This window comes from Nannospalax galili, unplaced genomic scaffold, assembly GCF_000622305.1.
Source record: "Nannospalax galili isolate Female #2095 unplaced genomic scaffold, S.galili_v1.0 scaffold591, whole genome shotgun sequence".
Classification (NCBI taxonomy): Eukaryota; Metazoa; Chordata; class Mammalia; order Rodentia; family Spalacidae; genus Nannospalax; species Nannospalax galili.
In genome coordinates, this window is record NW_008330926.1 from 3,789,575 (window position 1) to 3,815,910 (window position 26,336).

General features: G+C 46.6%; 1 protein-coding gene across 3 annotated transcripts in view; it reads left to right on the top strand.

Moving 5' to 3' along the window:
* Positions 1 to 26,336, top strand: part of Kcnn3 (potassium calcium-activated channel subfamily N member 3) — a 153,789-nt gene that overhangs the window by 90,743 nt on the left and 36,710 nt on the right. For all 3 annotated transcript variants that reach the window (XM_008854710.1, XM_017795012.1, XM_017795014.1), the window contains one exon: positions 8,157 to 8,575. In XM_008854710.1, the coding sequence (XP_008852932.1) occupies positions 8,157 to 8,575 (419 nt within the window). The remainder of the gene's footprint in view (positions 1 to 8,156; positions 8,576 to 26,336) is intronic.

Genomic DNA, 26,336 nt, shown 5'->3' on the forward strand with positions numbered 1-26,336 from the left:
TTCAGCAGTGCCCACTGCTCTTAGACTATTCTGTTCTTGAGGGATAAGTACAGTAGGTTGCTGAGCTGTACCTAAATTCCTGTGCCCTGGCACCCACCACAATCTATTTACACAAGTCTCAGGATGGGAATGGTACTAACATGTCCAGAAGGTGCTGTTCCCAACATGTTTAAATTTACCAGGTGTGCTCAAGGTTTTCTACATATTATCCTGCCTGGAAATCTCATTTGTTCAGGTCAGGAGCCAATCGGTTCAAGGCTCGTCTGGCTGTCTAGTCTGTCCTTTCATATAAGGCTCAAAAGATCAGGATCTACTTGGAAACCTCTTAAATTTAGCTGCTACCATCAGGTTGGCATGGTCAGCAATCAGGTAAAACCTACAAATATTGACCACATAAAGGCAAGTCTTAACAATGTGTACCCCAATGGGTGGTGAGTAAATGGGAAGATTCCACTCAGTAGGGCTATAAGGAAAAGAGGTAAAGAAAGTCTCAGGTTCATACACAAACTACGGCAATTTGCAAACAGATCTGCAAACCTGGCAGCAAGTTGATGCTGGACAATTATCTCCTGCAGTTTCTTAGTCAGAGGTGCTAAAGCATGAAGCTAGGTAGCCATTCCAAGAGTGTGAGCACAGGAAAAGGAATATTACTTAAAATTTGTATCATAATTCTACATAGTAGGTGGTTTTATTTAAAAGGTGTGGTCCAATATCCAAAGGGAAAGAAACTGGCTGTGTGCTCATCTGTGTGGAGGTTGAAAAGAAGACCAGGGGTAGGGGATTATGTGGTGTGAATTCCTGCCTCTAGCACAGACTGATTTGTGTGGGCACTTTCTCCATGCCCAGAGCATATGCTATCACTGCCTGAATATTTCCCATACTAAAAGGTACACCGACAGTGATTTTGGTGCCTGCTGACACCCATTCACAGATCAGGAGACAAGTGTCTCACAGGAGTCTGCTAGTGTTGCAGTTTCCCACATCAAAACACAGAATGCATTAGTAAGCATACGGCCCTCAAGTGCACACTTCTTAGCTCACTCTGGCTGGTAGGATGGTACAAAGATCAGCCACTATACTGTCAATTTCACTTGACTTATTTGGATGCAATAAGGAAGATGACAAGACACTGTTCCTACTTTGCAGAAGCTACTATCTCAAAACAGAGGCCTGGGAAAAAGCTGTTTCTATCCCTCCCACAAGGAAGAGTCCTTATTTTTTCTTCTTCTTTATTTTGAATCTCTAGTGTTTAGCCTTTTCTCAAACTTAATCTGATAGTCCTTTCTTTTTCCATTTCAACGACATTTTCTAGAATTGGTTTCCATTAATTTTCAACTTCTCTTATTTTTCTGTTATTATTTGGGAGTAGTGTGTACTGTGTCATGCTATATATATCTGGTTTGTTTTTGTGTTGAGAGCATTACTGCAGGCTGTTTTCTTCCCATGAGGTTCTATTGAGGACTGAGTCCTCAAGAGAAGTTTGATCACTGAGACTCCGATACACTAGAAGAGATTATTCCAAAATATGTGAAAATTGTAACACAAAAACACAATATGAAAAAGCAAGGAAGCGTATCTCCACCCAAAGCCTATATCCTTTAATTATTTGAATCCAAAAATACTGTCATAGATGAACTGCCCAACAAATCCCAGCACTTGTGAGGCAGAGGCCCTCGGATCTCTATGAGATCAAGGATGGCGCAGGTGGATCTCTGTGAGTTCCAGGCCAGCGGGGGCTACAGGGAGACCCTGCTTCAAAAAGCAAAAAAAAAAAAAGCAAGAGCAATTACAACATCAGGGTCCCACCCTACAGATTCTGGCTTGGTCTGAGGTGAGCCCTGGCATGGAGATTTTTTTCCTTCCTTCCTCCCTCCTGCCAGCTCCCCTCCCCCTTCCTTTGCTGTTCTCCTGCTGTGTTCTCCAGATGGACTATGAAAGGTAAAGGGAATTTAACAGGCTTTCAAGTAACTCTAATGTGCATCCACTTTGACAGCCACTGATCTAAGTGGAGAGACAGACAAAAACCCAGTAAAGACAAATACATACATAATTGAGACTTGTGCTTTGTGAGGAGTGAACAGGACACCGGTGGAGAAAGCAGCAGGGTGGGTGTCTGCTGTCTGCTGTGAATCTGAAGGAAGTGAGCCCACTGTGATTTGAGGGGTCAGGAGGCAGAAGACATGGTTGTCCTCATGTGGGAGAGTGATGCGTTCAGGGACACACCCGACTCTGCAGATGCCGAGTCTGCAGTGGCGCCTGTCTAGCAGCATCTCTTAGTCTACAGCCTGAAATAACTCTCCTTGCTCCCTACTCAACACCCCCAACACACACTGCGTGTAAATGCCCCAGCAGCCAGCTTTTAACCCACCTACTTGTGGAATAGTTAGTAGATCGTAGCCCTACTTCCTGTCAGTGTTACTGGATGGGAACACCTGACCCTGTGAGAAGAGCCAGGTTGAGGGGAATATTCCTATGATAGAGACAGGCAAACTGGCTCAGGGAAGTCTGTAACTGGCTTGAGATCACATAGCTAATGCCTGACTGTGAGAGGCTTCCATCCAGCTCACCAGCCTCCAACTTCCACTACCCACTGGTATTGCCCCCGGTTTCCCTACACCCAGAGACTGAAGCAAGCAAGGCACCCAAGGGGCACCTGGGAGCTGAGTAGCTCATCGGAGACCCCATCCTTCAATTGGAGTACAAGCCCAGTCCCCACCAAGCAATCAAAGGAATCTGTTGCTCATTGCTTCAGTTCCTGCTGAGTGAATCCAGTTACTATAGTAACTGGATGTGATTCTTTATTACTGCATGGAAGGTTTTAATTTTGTATTTAGAGTTTGGCCAGACAATCACGTTGCCATGGCTTGGCCTGTCAGATAGCAGGAGCAGAGGGATGCCTTGGAGTGCCACAGGTCTTTCTAATTGATGGGGGACTGACATATGGATGGGAAAACCATGCCGCTCTGCACTAGGATAAAGAAGGGGAGTCCTCCCCTCACTGTGCTGGTACCATTTCCTGTTCCCACGCCCTTTTCACGGTGGCCTCTATACACCCATTTGAGCCTCACCATGGGTCCTTGCTCAGCTGTTTAGCTCTGCCCTGAATCCTAACCAACAGAGAGGGGGCCTTTAGCACATTTGTTGAATGAATGAGCACATTTTTTTGTGTGGTTTGTGATTTTCTGAAGCTTCACATTCTTTATGGTTCTGTGTGGTCACAGAGCTGGAAGAAAGAGGAAGCTGAGGCTCAGCGAGGTCAGGGACTTGCCACCTCCTTTGCCTCTTGGTGGCCTGCTAGGATGCCTGGTACTTGCTCCTGTAGCACACAAATGTCACAGGCAGATACTAAAAGCAAGGAGGGCCACCCCCCAACACACACACACACACACACACACACACACACACACACACACACACACACGTGCCCAAGACCTTCCTGGTTTGCCTTGAATTTTTTTTTGTTGTTTTTGAGACAAGGTCTCCCTGTAGCCCCAGCTGTCCTGGAACTCACTATGTAGACCAGGCTGGCCTCAAACTCACAAAGATCTGCCTGCCTCTGCCTCCCAAGTGCTGGGATTAAAGGCATGCGCCACCACGCCCAGTTTTCCTTGAATTTGTATCAGGATGCCAGAGACCCTTTGATTTACCCTTAGAGGCCCCAGACCCAGCAGCATGAGTTCTCTCCTCAGTCCTTGGTTGAAGGGGCAGTGACCCATGAGAGGGCAGGAGATAAGGAGAAGAGGGGTGCTTCTAAATAGAAGAGTGGGGCTCAGACCCCCAAGGTAGAGGCAGTCCCATGCAGGCAGAAGTGGGTAGGGAAGGAGGGTAAGTTCATCTTTGGCCAGGCCCCAACTCATCATGCAACCCTTTTCTCCCTCTGTGCTAAGGCTAGATTTCCAGGTTAAATTCCACTTTCCCCTAGCTCCTGCCCCACTGTTAGCTTCTTTCTTTCTCAGCCTGACAGTTTTCTAGCCTTCCAGCACTGGCCACCCCAGGCAGGACTTGGGGTCACTCCCCACTCAGGATATCCTGCTATGGGTATGCCTGCCACTCAGAGCTCATGACCCAGAGCACCAGCCAGCTTAGGCCACAGGACCTCCACCCTAGCTCTTCCTTAAAGTCTTTGCCAGAGGGCAACAGCTCCCTGGGGCCCTCAACCACATGTGTGGTTAAGCACCAGCAGGTGCTAGCCAGGGACATACAGAGGGTGTGATGTTCCTGTGGCCACAGTCTCACCCTCCAAGAAACAGACCCTCAGGCAGGCCCCAGTTGTTTGTGACCTTCAAGGCTCCTCTGTTCACAGAGGTGGAGACCGAGGCCACAGGAAGGCAGATGTGAAGTCCTGGGCACAGTCGTTAAACACGATAGGATCCCACAGTGGGCGTCCTTGAGGATGAAGGCTAGGCCTTCCCCAGATGTCAACCTCAGCCCTCATATAGGCAACAGATACCCAGTGAATGCCTGCCTGACTGAGCAGGTTCTCATGGTGTGGCAGCAGGAATTGCAGCTTCCAGGGAGGCTAGTGCTGGAAGGAAGACGAGACAGAAAGAGCAAGATGCTAGTCTTAGTGATAGCCAATATTAACACTAACCAACAGCTCATAGCTATGCTCATAATAGCCAATAGTGTGTGCTGGGTGCTAGGTAGGTCTCTTTGCACATTGTATATACTATATAGTACACACATTGTGCCCACTGTGGCCTCTCAGTGACTGGCAGCAGATTTTACCATCCCCAGATAAGAAAATGGAGGCACAGAGAGGTTTACTAACTTGCTCAAGATTGCAGAACTAGTGAGTATTGGGCTCAGGAGCTATGCAATGAACGCTTGCTCCATGCATGACCCAAGAGCACAGCATGGCCAGCAAACACTTGCTGCTCCTTCTGAGTTGCAGCCAGGAGGAGCCTGGCATCCCAGAGAGCTCACTGATATGGGAAGTGTCCTTTCCCATCACTGTACCTCTAGGGCTCAGCTACACCTGGGGCCAGAGAGATGGCTCAGGGGTTAAGAGCACTGACTGATCTTGTAGAGGAATCAGGTTCAGTTCCCAGTGCCTTCATGGCAGCTAATAACAGGTTATAATTCTGGTTCCAGGGGATCTGATGTCCTCTTCTGGCCTCTGCATGCATTACACTCATGGGTGTACTTACATACATGTAGGCAATGCAGTCATATAAGAAAAATAAATAAATTTAAATATAAAAGAACTCTTGGGCTGGAGAGATGACTCAGTGGTTAAGAACACTGGTTGTTCTTGCAGAAGACCTGGGTTCAAATCCCAGCACCCACACGGCAGCTAACAACTGTCTGTAACTCCAGTTCCAGGGGTTCTGACAGCCTCTTCTGTCCTCCATGGGCATTGCATGACACGGGTACACTTACCTACACGCAGGCAATGCACACATACACATAAAATAAAAATAATAAATTTTAAAAATATTTTAAATGTAAAAGAGCTCTTAATTCTCCCTAGCATTAAATAGCATTTGCACCTTCATGTTTGAAGGAAACTTGGCAGTGTATGGCAGAGAGAACTGACCCAGTGTTGTCCGCCCAGTGTCCTCACTTGCTGTGGGAGCATGGACAGCAACACTGTACTCGAAGTTAGCATCAGATGCCACAGGCTAATGGGCCAGTCCCCCAGCACTGACCCCACTCCCAATGCCCCAGTGGGCTCTGACTGATGTTTCTCTAGCTGTGAATCAGTCCTATGACCTGCCGCTTGGATTTGACCCATTTGCTGGAGCACTGTGCACAGCCTGGGGTGACATTTACTGTGTTATTCTTTTTTTTTTTTTTTTTTTTTAAAAAAGGGGGGGATTTTTTTTAGCTTACAGTTCCAGGGGAATTACAGTCCATCATGGCAGGGAGGCATGATTGCTGGAGGTGGCTGGAGCAGGAGCGGAAGCAATGCTCTACATCTTCAAGCAGGCACAGGATGCAAGAGAAGCACCACGAGAGCTGGCAAGGCTTAAGAACTCTCTAAGCCCGCCCCCTGTGACCTGCTTCCTCCAGGTTAGCCACACCTTCTAAGGCCTCCCCAAACAGCACCACCAACTGGGGAGAAAATGTCCAAATACTTGGAGCCTATGAGGGACATTTTCATTCAAAGCACCACATTCCACACCTTGGCCTGCATAGGCTCATAACTGTATAAAATGCAAAATGCATTTAGTCCAACCTTAAAAGTCCCCACAGTCATTACCAGTCTCAATACTATTCAAGGTTCACAGTCTAAAGTCTCTTCTGAGGCTCAGGGCAATCTCTTAACTGTAAGCCTGTGTGAAATCAAAAGACAAATTACATACTCCCAACACACAGTGGAACCGAATACACACTACTATTCCAAAAGGGACGAATAGAGGCATAGAGAGGAAATACAGGCCAACACAAGACCAAAAACCAGCAGGGCAAACACCAAATCCAGTAGTGCCATGTCTGACTTCTGGGACTTTACTTCCGAAAGACTTAGATGGCTCAGCCTCTCCAGCTTTGCTGAGTGCAACATACACCTCTCTATTGTGCTGGTACCACTCCCTGTGTGCAGATCTTCTTGGCCGATGCCCCACAGCTCTGGTGTCATGAACGTCTTCTTGGGGTCTCCATTGCCAACCAGGCTTCACCTTCACAGCTTCATGCAATGGCCAATCAGGGCCTTCTTTAGGCAGGTGTCCTAGTTTGTTCTCCATTGCTGTGACAAAATACTCTGACCAATACCAACTTGGGAGGAAAGGGTTTATTTTATCTTACATCTCCCGGGTCACTGTTTACCCAAGGTAGGAACTCAGGGCAGGAACCTGGAAGCAGGAGCTGGAGCACAGGCCATGGAGGAATGCTGCTTACTGGCTTGCTCCCCTGGCCCCTGCTCAGCCTGCTCTCTTATCCAACACAGGCCCACCTGCCCAGGGGTGGCACCACCCACAGTGGGCTGGGTCCCTCCCACATCACTCAACAATCAAGAAGGTGCCCCATGGACATGGCCACAGGCCAGTCCAATGAAGTCAATTCCCCAATTGAGGCTCCCTCAACCCGGGTGTGTCAAGTTGACACTAAAGCATCCAGCACAGCAGGGAAACCCTGGTGCACGCGGCTGGCCTTGGTGGCTCTCTGAAACCTTGGAGGAAGAAATGATGACCCCTTCACTCTTGCATTTTTCATGCCTCTAAAGCCAGAACTAGGTGAACATCACTGCCAAGTCTGACTACAAGTTTGGGATAGACCCCAGCCTGCTTTATGTATTTTCGAAGATTTTCCTTCAGTGTCCCCTACTGTGTTATTCTTAAGGATACTTCAGAGGATCCTGAGGAGCACCCATGTCCCGGGGTATGGGAAGGGCATGGAGCTTCCAGAGCCTCTGGATGTGACACCTTCTAGATGCTTCCTCATGCTTATCAATCTGGAAGTCTCCAAACCTTGTCCTTGGGCTTTGCAGAGGCTTCGTTGTGTGGTGTGACTGATGAATTCATTGGCCATTGATAATCAACCCATGGGGCAAGGCAGGACTGAAAGTTGATCCCCCTTGTGTCCAGCTTACATCCCAAGGCTGTCTAGGGCTCCCCAGCCAGAGGTCATGTCATTGGCATTCAAAAGACTCTTGGTCACTTTTGAAGCTCATAGTGTGTGTGTGTGTGTGTGTGTGTGTGTGTGTGTTGCTGTAGGATCTCATGCATGCTAGGCAAGCACTGTACTGCTGAGCTGCACCCCTATTCTATTCCAAGAGTTGCGTGCTATGGCCAAGTTCAAGGCCAAGTGTATTCTTTCTTATTATAAATCACAATATCTAGCTGGGCATGGTGGCTTACCCTTATAATCCCAGCACTTGGAAGGTCAAGACAGGAGGATTGCCATGAACTTGAGGCCAGCCTGGGCTACAGAGTGAGACTGTCTCAGAAACAAAACAAAACATTCTTAAGCAAACAAGCAAAAGTCAGGAAGCAACTTCCAGAGGGGGAAAGTGAAGGGCAGCGAGTGAGGGTCTTAGCTGGGGCCTCCAGCAAGACCCAAGCAGGTCTCCATCAGGGCTCTTACTGCAGGGAAGCCCCAGCCCAGGCCTGAGGTAGTCAGGCTGGCTCAGGCCCAGCACCACACCCTGGCCTTCAACCTGGCACCTCTGCTTATCTGGTCCAGCCACACTAATGGGCTCTCTGCTCCTCCAGCTCTTCGTGATTGACAATGGGGCAGATGACTGGCGGATAGCCATGACCTATGAACGCATCCTGTACATCAGTCTGGAAATGCTGGTGTGTGCCATCCACCCTATTCCTGGTGAATACAAGTTCTTCTGGACTGCACGCCTGGCCTTCTCCTACACCCCTTCACGGGCAGAGGCCGACGTAGACATCATCCTGTCCATCCCCATGTTCCTGCGCCTGTATCTGATCGCCCGTGTCATGTTGCTGCACAGCAAGCTCTTCACCGATGCCTCATCCCGCAGCATTGGGGCCCTCAATAAGATCAACTTCAACACCCGCTTTGTCATGAAGACCCTCATGACCATCTGCCCTGGCACGGTGCTGCTGGTATTCAGCATCTCACTGTGGATCATCGCTGCCTGGACTGTGCGAGTCTGTGAAAGGTAATCCCTGGGGCCTTGAGCACAGAGCCTAGGCTGGGATCGGGGAGGGAAACAGAAACAGGATGCCCAGGTATATGGTCTGATGGAGGAGGCAGGCATGTTCCCAAGCCCCTCAGAGTAGACAATGGGAGGGAGAGCAGTGCAGCCCTGGGAAAGAATGCTGAAGCATTGGAGCCGGGGTAAGCTGGGAAAATTTACATAATAGTCTTGATTTTTGTTCCTTCTTTGTAGACCAATGTATTAAAGTCTCTTGGTAATATCTTTAACCCCTGAGTGTATGTATCTCTTTATAATTTTTGTATCATCTCCTCTTGGAGTTGTTTACTAATGTTTAAAAGGCTCTGATAAGTCCTGCAGTAATGAAATCTTTATTTTTGTTTAGTTTAATTTTTTCATATTTATTTTGCTCACAAACCCTTTGCTCATAAAACACTATTAATATCTCTCTGCTCAAGTTTGGTCCACAGATGTGTGAGCATCTCTGGGTGACTTGTTAGAGTGAGGGACCTTAACCCTGGAACTACTGAATCAAAGCTGGCATTTTAGCGAATTCTTACCCTAGCTTATATGTGCCTTAAAATTTGAGAAGCAACATGCTGATGGAATCGACTCTGGGAATCATTTTAGGAGGCCTGACACTGATGGGAGAGTGTCTGATGGGAGAGAAAGGGCTGTGGTCTAACAGATGCAGGGATCCGGGCCAACTGTGGGGCCCCTGAGAACAGGCACCCTGGAGGCTCATGGTTAGGCCTCCTTTCTCCAGTCCCGCAGGCCCCTTTGTGTCGCCTGCCATTTTCAAGCTGGCTCTGCTTTTCATTCCAATCTGATTTTACATGTAGAGTCCAAATCTAGGTAAGAGCTGTGGGTTCTGCCCAAGAAACTATAGTTTCCTCATTTTAATTAATTAATAATATAATTATAATTAATTATAACTATTAATATAATAAATAAATAAAATATTATTTTTTGTGTATGAGTGTTTTGCCTGCATGTACGGATGTGCACTTGTGTGTGCAAACCTGTGGAGGCCAGAAGTGGTTGTTGAATCCCCAGGAACTGGTGTTACCAATGATTGTTAGTCACCATGTTGGTGCTGGGAACTGAACCTGTGTCCTCTGCAAGAGCAGCCAGTGTTTTTAACCATTGAGCCATCTCTCCAGCCCCCATTTCCTCATTTTAAAGTAAGGGTCACTTGAAACAGAATGAAGATATGTTCCTGGAGAAACAAGCTTTGATGTGTGGGAAGGCATGAACTGTGAGCATCCTGTGTCGTTTACACAGATTCTTAATGGGTATTTACAATTTGACCAGCAAAACTTCCATGTGCCCATGTCTGAGCAGAGATAAAACAAGACAGAGAATTCTAGAGAAGGGTTGGCTTGAACAGATCTCAAACAAGAGTTTCAAAGCAGATTTCTCACCCGCTTTGGGCTATTCGGTTTATAGATACGACTTTCAGACTTCTGACCAGCAGGCATGGTTTCAGACAAAGGCTTTGTGCTACCCATAGCATGGTCCTTACAATTGGAGGGTCGGTCTTAGTCTCTGAGAACCCAGCTGTGATGACTGTCAGGGCTGAGGGGGTTAGAGCCGAGGGTGATACTTCCCACTTATTCAGAGCCCGACCCCGCCTCAGCAGTTGGGAAGGGCTTCTCCACAGAGGGACCATACTCAACAATTCTTCATGAACCTTCTCAGGCAAGCAGACGCCTTCCTGCAGCGCCAAACACCAGCCCCAAACACCTCATGGCACTTTCTGTTGTATGTTTCAGGGTCTCTCTACATAGTCCAGGCTGCCCTTGATCTGCCATCCTTCTGTCCCGCCTCCATGTTCCCTTCTCCACCCTCCTCATGCTGGGATTACAGCTGTGTGCCACCATGCCGGCTGCCTACCCATCACTCAGCCTCTGAGAAGGATAATAGTGCTTACTTTGCAGGATTTATTATTAGGTTGTTGAGTATCTATAGCACGTTCAGAGTGCTTGAGGTCTTTCATGTTTATCAACTTTGGTATGTATTTCAGATGAACAAACAGGTTGAACATACAATGAAATAGATACAAATGAGTTTCATTGTTTACTGTTCACAAGTATGGATGAATTTTTTTTTTCTGGAGACTAAATATGTTTTAAAATGCCTACTTTTCAGAAGTCTTTGCATCTCAGTTGATATTGATCACCCTCCAGAGCTTACAAGTCCAGGCTGGGTTAAACTGGATTAGCCTTGGTGAGCCAAGGTTAGACTGTGTTTAGCTGCATTAGCCTGGGCTTGTTCTGTATAGTGTACTAAGTGAGCTCCCAGCCTAACCCATTGATAGCCAACGAGGTTATCATTGACTGTCCTCATCTCAGAGCTCACAAATAGGAGGAAGCAGTTTTAGGGTCATAGAGTTTGAGCATGCGCAACCAGATGTGAGGCTTATTTTGACCCTGCACCTCAAGTTCAACAAGCCAGGCTGGATCTGACATGTCCTGAAAACTACCCTAGACTGTGCTTGTCACTCTCCAGCCTGAGGTCTGAAGAGCACTATGGTGACACAGCAACACCAGGTTGCTATTCAGCTGCTCTGATGTCTGTGCTGTGATCACCTGCCATGCTGCCTGTAGGGCTGGCTGCATTGCCAGGGAAGGCTCCATGTGTACACTCGTGTGTACATTCATGTGTACACATGCATGAGTGTACCCCTGTGGGGGTGCAAATGTGCATCTATGTATATGTATGCATGTGTGTATGAAGATGTGCATGTGTGCATGCATGTGGCTGTAAATGTGCATATGTGTATATGGTGTATATGTGTGAGTGTGTATGAGTGTATATATGTGTTTGTGTATATGTGTGTAAGTATGTGTAAGCATTTGTATGTGCATGTGTGTATGTTAAGTATGTATGCATTTGTGTATGTGTGTATGTGTGAATGTGCATGTGTGTATGTGTATGTCTGTATATGTGTGTGGTGTATGCGCATGTTCAGTGGGTGTCATGGTGTACCTCTTCTGCCCTCTAGTGACTGAGCACTTACTGCCTTTACCTGGTGTTGTGCTAGCCATGACTAAGTCCCTCTCCCAGAAATGCCACCCCACAAGGGAACTGCCCAAGTCAGGAGCAGCAGGAACCATTGATTGTCAGGGTACAATTTAAAAGCCCAGAGCCTTCACCTCCTAGAGGATGACTCTCTAGGGCCATCAGACTCCAAGGGTCCCTAAGGTCACCTGAGGTTTGTGTTATCACTGCATCACATCCAGCCTGTGCCCCACTCCCCATGTTGATCCTTTAAGCAGCCAAAAAAAAAAAAAAAAAAAAAAAAAACAAAAAAAAAAAAAAACCCCAACAAAGGCCAGCCTGGTCTACATAGTGAGTTCCAGGTCAGTTGGGGCTACAGGGAGACAAAAAAAACCTCAAACAAACAAACAAAAACCCCAAAACACAAAAACAAAGAACCCAGCATCTCTGATTCTTGCCCAGAATGTGACCTATAGGACTGGGAAAGCATGAATAGAATTCAGATCATCAAAGATTGGCCAGTGTCTTCAGAGTCCTAGGAGACCCTTGTCTGGGTGTCAAAGAATAAGTATGAGCAGCTGAGACCTTGAAACAGGACTAAGCTGGGGTTACACTGGGGGACTGAAGGGTTGGCCCAGGATGGGAGAAGGCAAGGACACATGACCTTGGTCTCTCTCAGGCTGATCTGATGTTGGCTCTGTCACCTTTGGCATCAGAGAGGGTAAGTGACTTGTAGAGGGCACTCGGCAGCATGACAGATTCTAAAACCGCCCCCCACCCCCCGCAGCTGCTGCCCACACTCCAGGTGGCTACTATCAGCTGGACTTGTGGCTAGCTGTATGCACACACTTCTGAAGTTGCTATGGAAATCCCTCTTCGCTAAGATGCATTTCAGAAGTCGTTTCTCCTCTTGGGTTGGCTTTTATGTGACAATGAGGTTTTCATATCTCCTGCTCAGGAAGCAGGAGAGTTAGTATTGGTGCAGAGGAGCCGCATGCTGGTTGCCAAGAGGGCAGTGGTAACATCTGCTGGGACCCCAGAGAGCATTACATCATCAACTCCCCGGCACAGAGCTTGAGCTCGGCATTCTCCAGGATTCTCTTGGCTGCATGCCTGCCTCCTACAGTCCTCTCAGGGCCACCCCAGGAACCTCCTCATTAAACACTGTCAAATGCCAAGCAGCATTAGAAGGGGGGAGGCAGCGGAGGTCCCAGGTCCCAGTGCAGCAGGCTGGGGAAGTCAGCTTTCCCTGCACATCCTGAACAATACTCTAGCAGCTCCATGTGTGTGCTTGCCTTCTAGGAAGGAGCAGAAAGGCCACTACAGCACTGACAATGTGGGTTGAGTTTTCCTTTGTAAAGAAACCCTGCCCAGCCTCATGAATAAATGGATCCCTTTGGATTCTTCCCTTCTGGGGCTCCATAGTCTGCATACACCCTCCTTCTCAGAGTCTCAGGGTACCCAGGCTGTCAGCAGGTGTTTAGTTGTGACTGTGTGAATTTTAATTGTTTTATGTATGGAAGTATTTTAATAAGAAATTTGATTCTAGAGACCTGGCCCATAGAGCTGAAGAAAACCAGACCATTCTAGGGTTGGGGTTGTGGTCAAAGGAGGAGGAGGAAGAGGAGGAGGAGGAGGAGGAGGAAGAGGGCAGAAAGAGGAGCCTACACCCTTATTCTCTGTCAGTGATTGGTGCAGACCTGAGGCAAGGGCAGAAGGGCCTCTGCCAATGGCCTTGACTTGTGGAAAGCAGTAGGCGCTGCTCTAGGATGAGGCACATTGCATGGGGATGGAGGAAGCCCCTAAGCTGAGCTGTGCAGGGCTGAAAAGAGCCTGAGAAGAGTGAGGGGCTCAGGACGGGGTTCTGATGGACTCTGGTGAGGAACAACCTCCAGTAAAGAGCCACGGGGACTATGGGGAAATTGATAAGAGCTTCTAGCCATAGCTGTGTTTTTTTCTTTGAGACAGGGTCTCTCTGTAGCCTCAGCTGGCCTAGAACTCTCTATGTAGATCAGGCTGGCCTTGAACTTTCAGAGATCTGCCTGTCTCTGCCTAGAATTAAAGGTGTGTGCTACCACGCCTGGCCATTCATAACTATTTTATCTAAGACTGTTCAGGTTCAGATAGTATTTAATACACAGGTGTGCGACTTATTATATGCATACATAATGGAGGGTGGTGTCTGCTCAAAAATTCTTACTGGTGGGAGTCTGTGGATTTAAGTGTTTGCAAACCACTAACTTAGGGAATCAGATGACCAGTTAGTGAGGATAAGAAAGTATCTCACTATGCAGGATGAAGCCTGCTAGACCCAGAACCCCCTACCTCTAGCTATAGGTAGGGCAGGAAACAGCCAAAGCGATCCTGCAGTCTGACCAAGACTGGATAGTTGGGGAGGGGTCTGCAGGAGACCTCTCAGCATTAAGGAAGAAGAAAATTATTGTAAGGATGCAGAAGGATGTTTAATTATGGGAAACCCAAAGCAACCTTAGAAAATTAGATGTTCTTTGTGGTGCAAGAAAATACAATCTCTGTAATGGAGAAGACTGCAAATCTGAAATGAAAATCTGGCTCATATAAGCACAGAGTTTCCAAAAACCAGGATTGTTTTTGTGAAAAAAAATTCCACATTGGTAATGCTAACTTTTAAAAACTGTAGAATGTGGAAGACCATCTTAAAAGCTCTGTCAGTGGGCCAGTGAGATGGCTCAGTGGGTAAGGGTGCTTGCTGCCAAGTCTGACGATCTGAGTTTGAGCCTCAGAACCCACATGGTGTAGGAAATCAACTCCTGCAGGTTGTCCTCTAACCTCTATGCTTGGGCTACGGTACTCTACCCTCCCACATAACTGAAAGAAAGAAAAAGAAAGAAAGAAAGAAAGAAAGAAAGAAAGAAAGAAAGAAAGAAAGAAAGAAAAAAGAAAGATTTTTAAAAGTTCTCTCAAGACCTGGTGTGGCAGTCCACATCTTTAATTCCAGCACTTGGGAGGCAGAGGCAGACAGATTTCTGTGAGTTTGAGACCGGCCTGGACTACATAGCAAGTTTGGGGCTAGCCACAGTTACATAGTGAGACCCTGTTTGAAAAAAAGAAAGAAAGAAAGGCCTCTCAGAATGCAGAAGTGATAAGTGAAAGGGTGACTAGAGTAGAAATGGAAAATATTGAATCCAGGTGAAATTCAAAAATTGAGTTACTTCAGAGGAAGAAAGGAGAATAATTAGAGCAAAAGTATAATCAAAGATGTACATGAAGAAAACTTTTCCAGACTTGGCTTGGGTGAGGGATGTACATGGGGCTAGTAGATCAGAATAGGCAAATCAGAAAGATTTCCTGCTCTCCAGTGGGAACCACCCCTGGATATATCTTAATACATTTTTTTTCTGACAATATATTAAATCATAAGGTTAACCATCCTAGAGGCACACAAACAGCACAGCTGACTTTTCCTTGGGTTCACTAACTTCTGAAAGTCATTAAGGAGGTCTCCACAGAGCTTGATGTTAGTGATCACTCTACCATGAATAAGGCAACCTTAACAACAGACTGATGTGGAAGCCAGACAGGCTGACAGTGCTGATACCAGGCAGGAAATCAAGACATGTATGTATCGTTGCCAAACCAAACTTCATTGTCAAAGGAAAAGTAGATTCTAGAAAGAGTAGGAATATGAAATAAAAAACAGAAATTCAATAATAATTAGGGGATTATAAATCTTTAGATTAAAAGCTTGAAAGGAGAGGGCTAAGGGATTAGTGAAAGCCAAGTTCATCATCTTATGGAGAGGAGAATGGTTTAATACTAGCGTTCAAACTTAGTAATTAGAGAAATATAGTTTAAATCACAGTTTAAACTTAAAGGTCATCACTCTTAGGGGTTTAAAAAAGCATACAATGAGGATAACAACATCAACTGTGAGATTTTTCCCCCTAAAATTAGTGCCTCAGCCACGTGAGATATGGGGGCCGTGACACCCCATTCCACATAAGAGGGAGTTGAAACATGGAGAACTTAAGCAGTGTGCACTCACCAAATGTCAGAGCTCATGAAGCTAAGAGAAAAAACGAGGAAGCAAGAGCAGAAATGAGCATTGAGGGCCGAGCTGATTTCAAAGTAGAAATCATTGCATGCTCCTAAGGGATCATTTAATGTGGACAAAAATACCATAACATACTGTGAACTTATACGAATAAAACTGAGATTGAAAATCTGTGGGGCTGAAGAGATGACTCAGCATTCAAGTACTTACCATGCAAGCCTGAAGACTAGAGTTTGGATTCCCAGGACTCATGCGAAAGCCAGGCGGGCATGGCAGAGCTTAGGGGATAGAGAGCACGCTGGCTATCTAGACTAGCTGAAACCACAAGCTCCAGGTTCAGCGAGAGACACCACCTCAGTACATCAGGTGGATCATGATTGAAGAACATATCTAGCATCAGTTTACACACACACACACACACACACACACACACACTGCATATGCAAAAAAGAAAAAGAAAACCCAAAATACTAAATATTTTAATTGAGAAATAATCTCAAAACTTAGGACTTGGCCAAAGTTGTACTCAGATGAAAAATATCCTTTACATTTTTCATTATTAAAAAGTGAAGAAAGGGGCTGGAGTGATGGCTCAGAGGTTAAGAGCACTTGATACTCTTGCAGAGGACCCAGGTTTGGTTCCCAGCACCCACATGAAGGCTAACAACTGTTTATAACTCCAGTTCCAGGGGCTCCAATGCCCTCTTCTGACCTCTGTGGGCATTGCAAGGGATGGGTGCACTTACATACATGCAGGCAATACAGTCATACACATAAAATAAAAATAAGTAAAATAAAATAAAAAGTGAAGAAGGGAGGCTGGAGGCTGGAGAGATGACTCAGTGGTTAAGAGCACTGGCTGCTCTTGCAGAGGATCTGGGTTCAGTTCCCAGCATCCACATGGTGGCTACAAACATCTGTAACTCCAGCTTCAGGGCATCTGATGCCCTCTTTGTACACCTGCACCCATGTGGTATATATACCTATACTCAGATGTTCACACACACATAAAATGAATAAATAAATCTTTTTTTTTTAAGTGAAGAAGAAAGCCAAGTGTGGTGGCACATGCCTGTAATCCCAGCACTCAGGAGACCTAGGCAGGAAGATTACCTCAAGTTTGAGACCAGTCTGGGTTACATATTGAGTACCAGGCTAGCCAGGGCTACATAGCAAGATTGTCTCTAAATGCCAAGAAAAATTAAAGAAGAAAAATAGATTATATTTATTAAGATAACAAGACAAACCTTGGCTAGAGAACAAACTAAATTTATAACAAAGAAGCAGGAACTAATGAATTTTAAAAACAGGATTCACACATCTAAAAGCTACCAATTTTAATAAATTCAATCAAATTTTGTTGTATTGGAAAACAAAATTAGAAATAACTACTGATTTACAGGATGTTTTGATCAATAAGTGACACTAGTTTTGGTCTTTTGAAAGAGAAGCTCAGAGGGAATTTTCCCTATAGATATTAAAATATGTTATAAAACAAAGAGTAATTAAGCCCCTCAGGCATTACTCAGTACTAAAGAAATCAGTAACGACAGATCGATGAAATGTAATGGAAAACCTGAAATAAATCCTGGTGTGTGGGAACCCAGTTGGAGGAAAAGAAAACCAATTAGGAAGCAATAGATTATTCAATAAACGTTAGTGGGGAAATTGGATGAAAACTCACATGGGCACATCACCTCTCATCAGCCTCCCGAATAAATTCCAGGTAGATTAAAGAGTCAGATATAAGAGAAAAAACATGAACAGGGTCAGAAGTCAAAGTGAATATTTAATCAGTCCTGGGATGAAAAAAAAATGGTAGACAGAAAATCTCAGAAGAAATGTGAAGGGGGGAGGTGTATGAGATTGCATCATATGTACAATCTTAGATTCTGTCCTTCAAAAAATAAAAACCTATTAACTTGGACATGGTGGCCCATGCTTGTAACCCTGGAGCTTTGGAGGTCGAGGAGAATCAGGATGCAAGGTTTTCCTCAGCTATATAGTGTGTTTGAGATCAGCCTGGGATACAGGAGACCCTGTCTCAAAAAAAAAAAATGTCTGTTCTAAAAGCAAATGTTATGGGCCTGGAGAGATGGCTCAGCGGTTAAGAACACTGACTGTTCTTGCAGAAGACCTGGGTTTGAATCCCAGCACCCATATGGCAGCTGACAACTGTCCATAACTCCAGTTCCAGGAAATCGACAGCCTCTTCTGTCCTCCGCGGTCACTGCACGACACAGGTGCACTTACCTACATGCAGGCAATCTGTGCATACACATAAAATAAAAATAATATAAATAATTTTTTTTTAAAAAAGCAAATATTACTTAAGAAAAACATTCATAGCAAATGTGGTGAGAAGGAGCTATCCCATTGTCCAAAACAGTCCTGGAAATCAGTCAGAGCTCAACTTCCCGGAAATCAGTCACTGCTCACCTCCCCACTGAAGACAGCCACACCCAAAGAAACACAGAAAGCCACCAAGAAATACACAGCATAGAGTCAGCCCAGTCGGCGAGAGAGCTGTAAATTAATTGCAAGTAGGATCACCTTGATAAAAGCTTGAAGCTGTAACAGTCCTGGGTGAGGCAAATCGGTACTGGCTGGGGTTAACTCAGTCCTAGGTGAGGTAACTCCGTGCCGGCTGGGGTAACTCAGTGCTGGGTGAAGTAACTCAGTCCTAGGGGAGGTAACTCAGTGCTGACTGAAGTTTCCCTTCAGATCTCTAGCAGTCAGTGGCCCAAGGAGGCAGGTGACAGGCTCCTGGGAAGGTTCTGGAGGGGTTGGGTCAATGGGTATGTTGCAGCCTCTCTGTGGCCGGTGGTGGGGAAGCCCTGGGACACTGCAAGTGAATGCAAACTGAACGGTTGACTCAGAAATCGCAGGGAACTAGAAACTGGGCTTGGAAGGAGAGTGGGGTAACGTAAGGCGGGTGACTTTTCTCCCTGGTTCCACCCAGACTCCATCCAGGCTGCTGAGTTGTGGGGCCTGGGTGGGAAGACCGGGTTCCTGCATCTGCCGGGCCCACACCCTGCCCATACCCAGGTCCAACCCCACCACCGTGGGCTTCCAGGGCAGCTTCGGGGCTGTGCCGCCAGTCCCGGGGCTCCTTCCTGTCTGATGGCACTCATGTTCTGATTTCCAGTGCCTGCTTTGTAGTCCCCCACCCTTCCTTCTTCACAGCTGGGTTTTGCTTTCTCCTTTCTTCTTTAAAATTTTTACTTTTTCATTTTATGTGTGTGAGTGTTTTGCCTGGACGTATGTAAGTGCACCCATGTCATGCAATTCCCAAGGATGCCAGAAGAGGGAGTCGGTTCCTTTGGGAACTGAAGTTATGGTTGGTTGTGAGCTGCCATGTGGGTGCAGGGAACCAAACCTTGGTCATCTGCAAGAGCAGCCAGTGCTCTTAACTGTGGGGTCAGCTCCAATACTCTTTGTTATTTCTGATTCAACAATTTTTTTTTCCTTTCTCATTTACAGTGTTTCTGTTCTTTGACACTCAAACATCAATTGCTTATTTGTTGCTAGTTTCTTCATTCTTTTATTTATGTTAAATATATGTTAATTATAAATTGCTTTATGATTAAGGAATGACGTCCCTTAGAAGAATCAACAAATGGGAATCAGAAGTTTGCAACAAGGGAAATGTTGAGCTCTGGGTGCAGGACAGCATGGAAGACCTGAGCTGCTCCCTTTTCCCAACCGGTCACCCCAGTTACTCCAACCTGTGTCACTAAAACTGGGATCCCTTCCATTCTCCTGAGCAGTGGCATCTTTTGTCTCTAGGATGTTAGTTCTGGGGACACCTGGGTGGGTGTTGCAGAGCATCCCTCTAGGGACTGATCTCCTCTTCCTCCACCAAGAATGTATCCAGTCAGGCAAGAAGTTGCTGTTCCTACAGTGGACGCCAAGGGCATTCTGACACCTGTTAAGAAGTGCTGTACCACCAGCAGGGAACAATGCCCGATCCTTCCAAAGTGGGGGTCCTTGGAGGGTGAGTTAAGGGAAAGGGTATGTTTCCTGTGACCACAAAAGTCACCCTGAGTTAGTCTAGACAAGAAACGCTTATCCTGTCAACCTTTCTTTGTTCAGTCCTCAGGATTGCTTTGTTTGCCCCTCGAGTTCACTACTGTGCCTGGCATCACCACTATAAGACCTCAGCAGTGAAGGATGGCTACCTCAGCCCCACAGAGACTGAGGGCCAAGTAGAGGGTTGACCCCTAAGTGCTATGGGAAACTTTTAAAAGTTTCAACAGAAGAGAGAGCCATCTGATCCTCTGTAAGGAGCTCATCCTTCCTCAGCACTTTACAGATGAGCAAGAAAACTGCTCAGAGGACAAGAGAGACCATTGCAGCATGCCAGACCAGAGATAAAAGTGACCTAGAAGAGAGGTTGTTTCAGGATTGAGCTCTTGGATAAATCCTTATGCCTGATGAGTTTTGCATGTGTCCTTATAGATCAGTGTCCCATGCCTCAAGTTATGACCAGACCCTTATGTTGTACCTGAACTCTGCTTCTCTATTATAAAGTTTCCTTTTTCTCAGTTTTATCGGTTTTTGTTTATCATATTCAATTTTTGGCTGTGAAAAAAAATAATAGCTTAAGCAAAATAGTGATTTATTTCTTGTACAAAAGAATATGGGGAAAGGATCAGTCCAAGAGGTGCCCAATAACACCAGGGGCACAGGCTCCTTCTCCCTTGTCCTACCACTGTGGGGCCATGGCCTTCCACACAGTTCTAGAAGGCTGCTGGAGCTCCAGTCACTGCACCTACCTTGGAGCCAGCAGGAGAAGGAACTCGTGTCTTCTCTTTATACCTGTCACTTCCACTCCTTCACACCAGCCATACACGGGGCTGGAGAAGTGTGGTCCTTACTGCTTGTGTTCATAGCTCACTCCTGGGTTTGTGAGGATAGGCTAACAATGTTGACCTGTCTCCAAGGTCAACATCGTTAGTGAGCCGGTACCCATTCCCACCTTGCTCAACCTTCCATGCAGGCATCAAGGTCTATGGCTCTTACTCTGTAATATCTCTCGATTCATCTTTCCCTGTGGCCTGTGGACATAGATCCCGTCATCTCCTGTCTCTAGAAGCTTCTGATTCTGCTACATTCTACTAGCCGTCAACAGCCCTCTGTGTTCTAAGAAACTAACTTCATATTCTTAATTGAGTGTCTGTTGGCTGCCACTGCCCAAGTCTCATCAACCATGATAAAACTAGTTAAGCTGAATTTTAGCAGTGACCATAACATCTCACATCTCTACATGGACGTTTAATTGCTTACAATGTAAAATGTGGCACAGGAGTGAGACACTCTGGGCCCAAGCTGCCATGGTGATGCCTGCCTGTAATACCAGCATTTGGGAGGCAGAGATGGGGGAATCATAAATTTTCAGCCAGCCTGGGCTACATTTGTAAGGCTCTATTTCAGAAAACCAAAAGAAGCAGGAAAGGGCTGGCGAGATGGCTCAATGAGTAAAGGTGCTTGCCTCCAAGCCTGACCACCTCAGTTGGATCCTTGGGACCTACATGGTGAAGTAGAAAGCTGACTGGCAAGTTGTCCTCTGACCTCTACATGTGCCTGCACACATGCACACACTCACCCTCATACCCACACTTTAAAAAACTACAGGAATGGGGCTGGAGAGTTGGCTCAGTGGTTAAGAGTACTGGCTATTCTTGCAGAGGACCCGGGTTCAGTTCTCAGCACCACATGGTGTCTAACAACTGTCTGTAACTCCAGTTTTAGGGAATCTGATACCCTCTTCTGGCCTCTGTGGACACTGGACTCACAGATGCACTTACATAATGCAGACAAAACACTCATACACATAAAATAAAAATAAATTTTAAGGGCTGGAGAAATGGCTCAGCGGTTAAGAACACTGGTTGTTCTTACAGAAGACCCGGATTTGAATCCCAGCACCCACATGGCAGCTGGCAATTGTCCATAACTCCAGTTCCAGGGGATCCGACAGCCTTTCCTGACCTCCATGGGCATTGCATGACACTGGTGCACTTACACACATGCAGGCCATACACTCATACACACACAATAAAAATAACAAAAAAATAATTTTTTTAAAAAAGAAACTGGATGGAAGTGCATGCCTTTAATCCCAGCATATTTAAAAAATTAAAAAAAGAATTTAAAAATAATAAATAAAACATTAAAAATTAATTTAAAAAAACAAGCAAACAAAACACGTTTTTAGTAGAGTGACTTTTAGTGGAGACCTACTTCCCAGAAGTGGGCACAAATGGAAACAGCCCTGGAGGGGGAGATAGATTTTTTCTGAAAAAATACATATCAAAGCTGATACAATCAACACCTATATTGTCAAACTCACAGAAATAAATAAATGTGGCTATAGCTGACTGGGTAGTAGCTTTTAATCATTTTGTCAGATTTAACGAGACATTGTTCTTAGTTACCAGCATTCTTAATTTGTTTTGTTCTTGTTTATAATTTAAATTATGGATTTTATGTAGGGAATAAGAATGTCTTGAGGCTGTCCATGATTTCAGAAGTTGCACTGTGGTCTCCCATGAGTGCTAGCTTGTCCCCGTGGACCAGCCAGTCAAAGTATGCCACGGGGACGGTGGTAGCACTGAGCTGGGCTTAGAAATCTGATGAGAAAGAGCCATGGCTTGTTCAGTGCTGGCTATGGATGCCACTGTGGTACTGACCCTCAGGGTGATCATTATTTCTCTGATGGAGGGCATGAGGCCTGAGTAGGGTTCTCTCCTGCCAGGGGCGAAGGTTGCTGTGTTGTTGCCTTTCTAGCAAGTCCATCCAAGATCTCCAGCACTGCAGCCCCTGCAGGAGCTAAGTATCATTAGTTCATAGCCTGCTTGTCTCGTTTCTTGTTTCCCAGCATTCTGAAGGAAACATCTTGCCATTTTAGTTAGGAGGTGGAAGCTTGGGGAGGTGGGTAAGGCAGCGTCTGACCAGGCCCCTGGGGCCTCTGGGATACCTTAGGTGTGATGTTCTGCATGCTGTTCCAGTTTCCTGTGTAGCTAGGTGTGATATCCCCTGTGCTGTTCCAGCCTCTAGAGTCATAGAGCCCAGGGCACCTAGGCCAACAAGCAAATGGATGCCTTGTGTGGATGTTGGCTGGAGCCATCTTTGCTTTGGAGCATAATCCTGGTTCCTCAAAAGTCAGTGGAGACTCAGGTCATTGCTTGAGGGATGTTTAGTAAGAATCATTTGTCAGTCACCACCATCATCGCTCTCCTCAGGTCCTCATTCCCCACCAGGGCAGGCGAGACAGGAACAAAGCTGCGGAGGTTTTTCAGGGCTCTACCACCCAGGCAGCTTCCTGGCACCATTGTCTGTCTCCCCACCCTCAGCCAGTCAGTCTTCTTCCATCAGTGTGCTGCTTGGCACTGTGCATGCCTGTTGGGGCTCACTCCCTTCTCCCTAGGGTCACTCAGTTCCAACATCTCCCTCTCTGTGCATTTCCTCTGTTCCCTGCCTGGTTCCTCTCATCTGCCAGTTTCCAGCCCTGTGAAGTGTCAGAGGTGGGCTGCAGTTCTTCTGGCAAGCATTTTGTTGCCTGGCAACACATTGCAAGTACCTTCTGTGTGGCTGCTTCCTCTAAAACAGCTGGGTCAGGGGGACACTGGGACCAAGAAATCCAGCAGCCGCTGTGGTCATGGGAAAGAGGAAAGGGAGGGGGGACATACATACGTGCATACATACAGACAGACAGATTGCTTGACAATTCTGATGCAGTCATTCCTACTCTCCAGTGGCCTTGCTGCCAGCCCCCTCTCTACTATCCTGATCCTAGATGATGGTCAATAGTCAAAGTTCCAAGTAAGGAGCCTCCAGAGGTTTTGGAAGCCACTTGCTGACTTGGAAGCTACCTGTTGTGGTGGCTGAAGGTTTCCACCTGAGCTGACCTCTGATGGCTCAGTGGATAAAGATGCCTGTCACTAAGCCTGCCGACCTGAGTTCAATCCCCAGGATCTACGTGGTGGAAAGAGAGAACCAACTCCCAAAAGTTTGTCCTCTGACCTCCAAACACACACTGCAGCATGTATCACAAACACACACACACACATACACACACACACACACACACACATGTGTAAAAAAAATAAAATAAAAAACAAAACACCTCGCTCACAGCCAGGAGGGGCTCTAAGAGCTTATTTAGCCAAATCTCCACATTTTACAGATGAGGAAATAAGGCCCAGAGACGGAAACAACTTGTCTAGAGTCACACAGCGAGGTGCAAAGTGTGTGAGCTCCCAGCTGAGGGTCATCCTTCTGTACTTTTCAGTGGCACCCTGTGAGGTAAACGAGGGAGCATAATAGGAGCAGTTGCTGATCTTGGGCCCAGCTGTCCCCTGCTAGTCTCCATTTCCCTATCTGACCAGAATGCAATGCGTAGCACAAGGAGCAACCCCAAGGTGTGGATTCTGAGAAAAGCCAGTCAGCAAGGTAGAGCCCTGCTCTATAGGCCTCTGATCCCACCCCGAAGTGCCCAGCCTGTGAAGTGGACTATAGTTTTCAGGACAGCATTTTGTTGCCTAGCAACATGTTGCCTTCCTCTAAAACAGCTGGAGTCTGGGACACTGGGACCAAGGAGTCTAGAGTCTGACCACTCGGTAATCATGGGGAAGAGGAAAGGGAGAGGGGCAGACAGACAGACACACTGTTCTGTGGCTTCCCTAGAAAAGCTTAGCGCCTCTGGGCTGATGCTCTGAGGAGAATCCACAGTGTGGACAGAGTCCCATAGCACAGATACTGTCCTGCTCCCAACTCCGGTTAGCATTGATTCAGGACAAGACTCCTGTGAATCAAAGATGACCTTTAAGGGCCAAGGACAGCTGAGGATGCTCACTGTCACAGTGCTTATAGGCCCGCCCCCTCACCTACCTCTCATATGAGGACACCCCAAGTGATGGGTGTCTTGCTGGACAGATTTTCACCTTCCCCCCAGGCCCTGCAGCTGATAGAAATCTCTGTGGTTGGCTGTTTTTGTCTTGCTCCTCCTTTTTTTCCGGCAAGCATCTCAGTTCAAGAGGCAGGAAAAAAGGGATTCTGGTGCCAGCAACCTGTTCCCAGCATATCTCTTCCCACGGGATCTCTGAGGGTGGGGGAGCCTGGCAGTCCAGGTCTCAGTGAGGAGCAATGTCTCTAGAGGCTGCTCACACAGATTTGGGGCATGCCATCTTTGATTGTTTAGAAGTTCTTTAAGAAAATTTGTCCTGTGGGGAAAGGTTGGATGTGACTGGCTGTCTCCATTATTCTCTCTACATAGTACTGAGCTTCAGCACTCACATTATTTCTGATGTGTTCCAGAACCTTCCAGTTAATTGTGCCAACTAAGGTGGGGAAAATTGGCTGTGACACAGGTGGGCCTGGACTAGCTCCCAAGAACCTATTCCCTCTAGCACTGGGTCATCCTTTGCTTGATGGGCGTCCACGCCTAGAAAACAGGTGAGTTCAGGTCTGTGGGAACAGTTTAGAAGAAGATGCTGTGGTCAGGGAGCCTCACAGCCCTGTCCCTAGGTGAGGGCTGAGGCTAGCTCTGACCTCAGCCTTGGCCCAGACCCCTCTGCACTACCTCTTTCTCTCTGTGTGGCTCTCTAATGGCTGCCTTGCCGCCTCTGCCAACTAGAATGCTCCCATTTTTTCTCCCAGGCTTGAGGGCTCTTCCTCAGTACCCCACTTCTCAGTGGTAGGAGAGGCCATCCATCCCAAACGCCCACATCTTTGTAAACAAACAAGGCAACTTCCCCAGGGCAATCCTTCCCCCCTGTTTCTCGGTTCTCAGTGACCCCACCTCCCTTTCCAAGCACAGGTGAGATGCTTGCTTGTCGACCAGCTTTTTATTCTTTGAAGAGAAAAAACCCTTCTGTCCTTTGGGGCTCTAGCCAAGACCACACCTCCACAGTAGGTCCCTCCAGGGGACAGCAATCCCAGTAGAACCTTTGTGAATGCCACTCCCAGGAGCCCTACAGTGCTCTAGCATGCTGGAGAACTGGGTAGCTCTGGCTCTGAATTATCCCCTGGTGAAACAAGATTCCTTGTCTTTCAAATTCAGGCTCAGGCTCAGATACCTGAACGGGGGAAATCCCCAGCAGTCTCTCTACTCAACCTTCTTGGGCCTTTGTTTCCTCATGCAGAGGGCTGTGAACTCAGGCAAACTCAAATTTATACTCGGCTCGACTGCTCAGTTGATGCTTTATTTAGTACTTAAAAGTATTTTTTTTTGAGTTGGTAGGAATTAAACCCAGGACTTTGCATTCACTAGGCAAGTGGTCTACCACTGAACCGTGTCACCAGCCCTATGTTTTTGTTGTTGCTTTGTTTTTTAGACAGGGTCTTGCTATGTAGTTCAGGTTAGCCTTGAACTCACTATGTAGCCCAGACTATCCTCAAACTCGTTTCTCCTGCCTCAGCTTCCTGTAAGCAGGTGATTTATTTTGTATGTGTTCCCTAATCTAGCTCAGCCTGAGTTTCCAACTCAGGAAAATGAGAAATGCTGAGTGTGCATCTTGTGTGTGAGTGGATTAAAAGAGATGATGCACCTGCAATTTGGGCCCGTGTGGCTTATAGTTGGCTTCTGATAAATGATGGTTGTGGTGATTGTCTCTTATAGTAAAGCTAATATCCAGTCCTGCCTACCTTGCAGAGATAGTCCCAGAAATGAGATGAGAAACGAATCATTTCTAAGCTCTCTGTGGAAACGTTTTGCAAGAATCC